Source organism: Merops nubicus, unplaced genomic scaffold, assembly GCF_000691845.1.
Source record: "Merops nubicus isolate BGI_N331 unplaced genomic scaffold, ASM69184v1 scaffold25052, whole genome shotgun sequence".
NCBI lineage: Eukaryota > Metazoa > Chordata > Aves > Coraciiformes > Meropidae > Merops > Merops nubicus.
In genome coordinates this window covers 4,183-5,625 of record NW_008591961.1, presented here as the reverse complement: position 1 = coordinate 5,625, position 1,443 = coordinate 4,183, and the positions used below count along the sequence as shown (strand labels likewise).

Genomic DNA, 1,443 nt, shown 5'->3' with positions numbered 1-1,443 from the left:
GCCCCGCCGTGGCAGCACTTCTGCACAGGAACGTTTTCTGAAGCATGAGACCCTGTAACGCAGGGTGGTGTGACCACCAACGATGGAGACAGGTCATGAGCAGTGAGTGCAGGTCTCAAGGTGGCCTACAAGAGTTCTGGGAGCTTTTTGGGTGTCACTACAGTCTCCCATGCCCATCCTGCTCTGCTGAGCACACCCAGAGATGCAGAACCGCTCCCCTTTGATCAGGAGACCCCCGGCCCCACGCTGCTCCCCACACTCCTGTGGCTGCCCCGAGCCCCCTGGCACCACCACGCACACTGACCTTGTGGACCTTGCTGGGCACCCCGAAGATGAGCACACACCTCAGCCCGTCCCCCACGAGGGGACGCAGCATCCCCTCCAGCTTGTTGACTCCATACCTGAGGAGAGCAAAGGCACTGAGGGGGCTGCCAGGCACCCAGACCTGCTCTGTGGGGTGAGCACCCAGGGGGTGCTGTGTGACCCAGGGGGTGCTGTGTGACCCGGGGTCTGCCCTGTGACCTGGGGGCTCCTCCATGAGCGACCCACCACCCACAGGCATCCCCACCAAGCAGCAGCTGGAGGTACAGGGGAGCTGCTGCCTCAGCACTGGGAGGAACAATCCAGGAGCTTATCTGGGGCTCCAGGAGCATTATCTGTGTGACACGGACACTGCTCTAAAGGGATGAGCTTGCCCTGCCCTTGGATCCCTTATCCTGGCATCCCTGATCCAGATGCAGCCCACCTCCCCACAGGACCACCCCCTGGGGCCTCCCTGACCACCCCCCTGCTAAGGCAGCAGCAGATGAGGATGGGAGCTGCCAGCCCAGCAGGACCCAGCAGCACCAGAGCCCGTGTCCTCTCCAGCTGCTGCTGGGAGCCCTGTTTGCTTCCAGCCCCCCTGTGTGCCCAGCCCACACAACAGGCAAGTGCTCTGGGTCCCTGCGAGGCCCTGCTGGCACTGCTCCTACCAGTACTGGTGCTTGCCCAGCATCCCCAGTATGACTCCCTCCACTCCCTTAGGAGATGACTGCTCCCACCTGATGTGGGGGGATCCCCAAGGCAGGGGCCAAAGCAGGTGGGAAGCATCACCTCATCCTCACCTCGAGCAGGACAGTGACCCAGCACAGAGCTTGGTGGCACTGGGGTCTTACCTGGCCTGTCCTGGGAGGCTGGGGATCGGCTCCACGGCATCAGGGCTGTCACTGCAGGGGGTGGATGGGACAGAGACGTGAGGACACAGCTGGAGAAGGAATCCCCTGTCCAGCATTGGACAGCTGGGGAATCTGAACCTAGCTGACGCTCAGGGGGCACCTACACCACTCAGCCTGAGCTTGGTCCCTCCCGAACCCGCAGAGCTGGGGCTCACTCACGTGACAAAGATGGGGTAGATGAGGTTGGAGGCATCGAAGGTGGCTGCCGTGGACTGCCAGGAGCGGAGCA

General features: G+C 62.8%; 1 protein-coding gene across 1 annotated transcript in view; it reads right to left on the bottom strand.

Moving 5' to 3' along the window:
• Window positions 1-1,443, bottom strand: part of ALAD (aminolevulinate dehydratase) — a gene marked incomplete at its 3' end in the record, with an annotated part of 4,526 nt that overhangs the window by 3,002 nt on the left and 81 nt on the right. Inside the window, 3 exon segments of the mRNA XM_008935021.1 lie at window positions 305-401; window positions 1,155-1,205; window positions 1,374-1,443. Of these exon segments, the coding sequence (XP_008933269.1) occupies window positions 305-401; window positions 1,155-1,205; window positions 1,374-1,443 (218 nt within the window).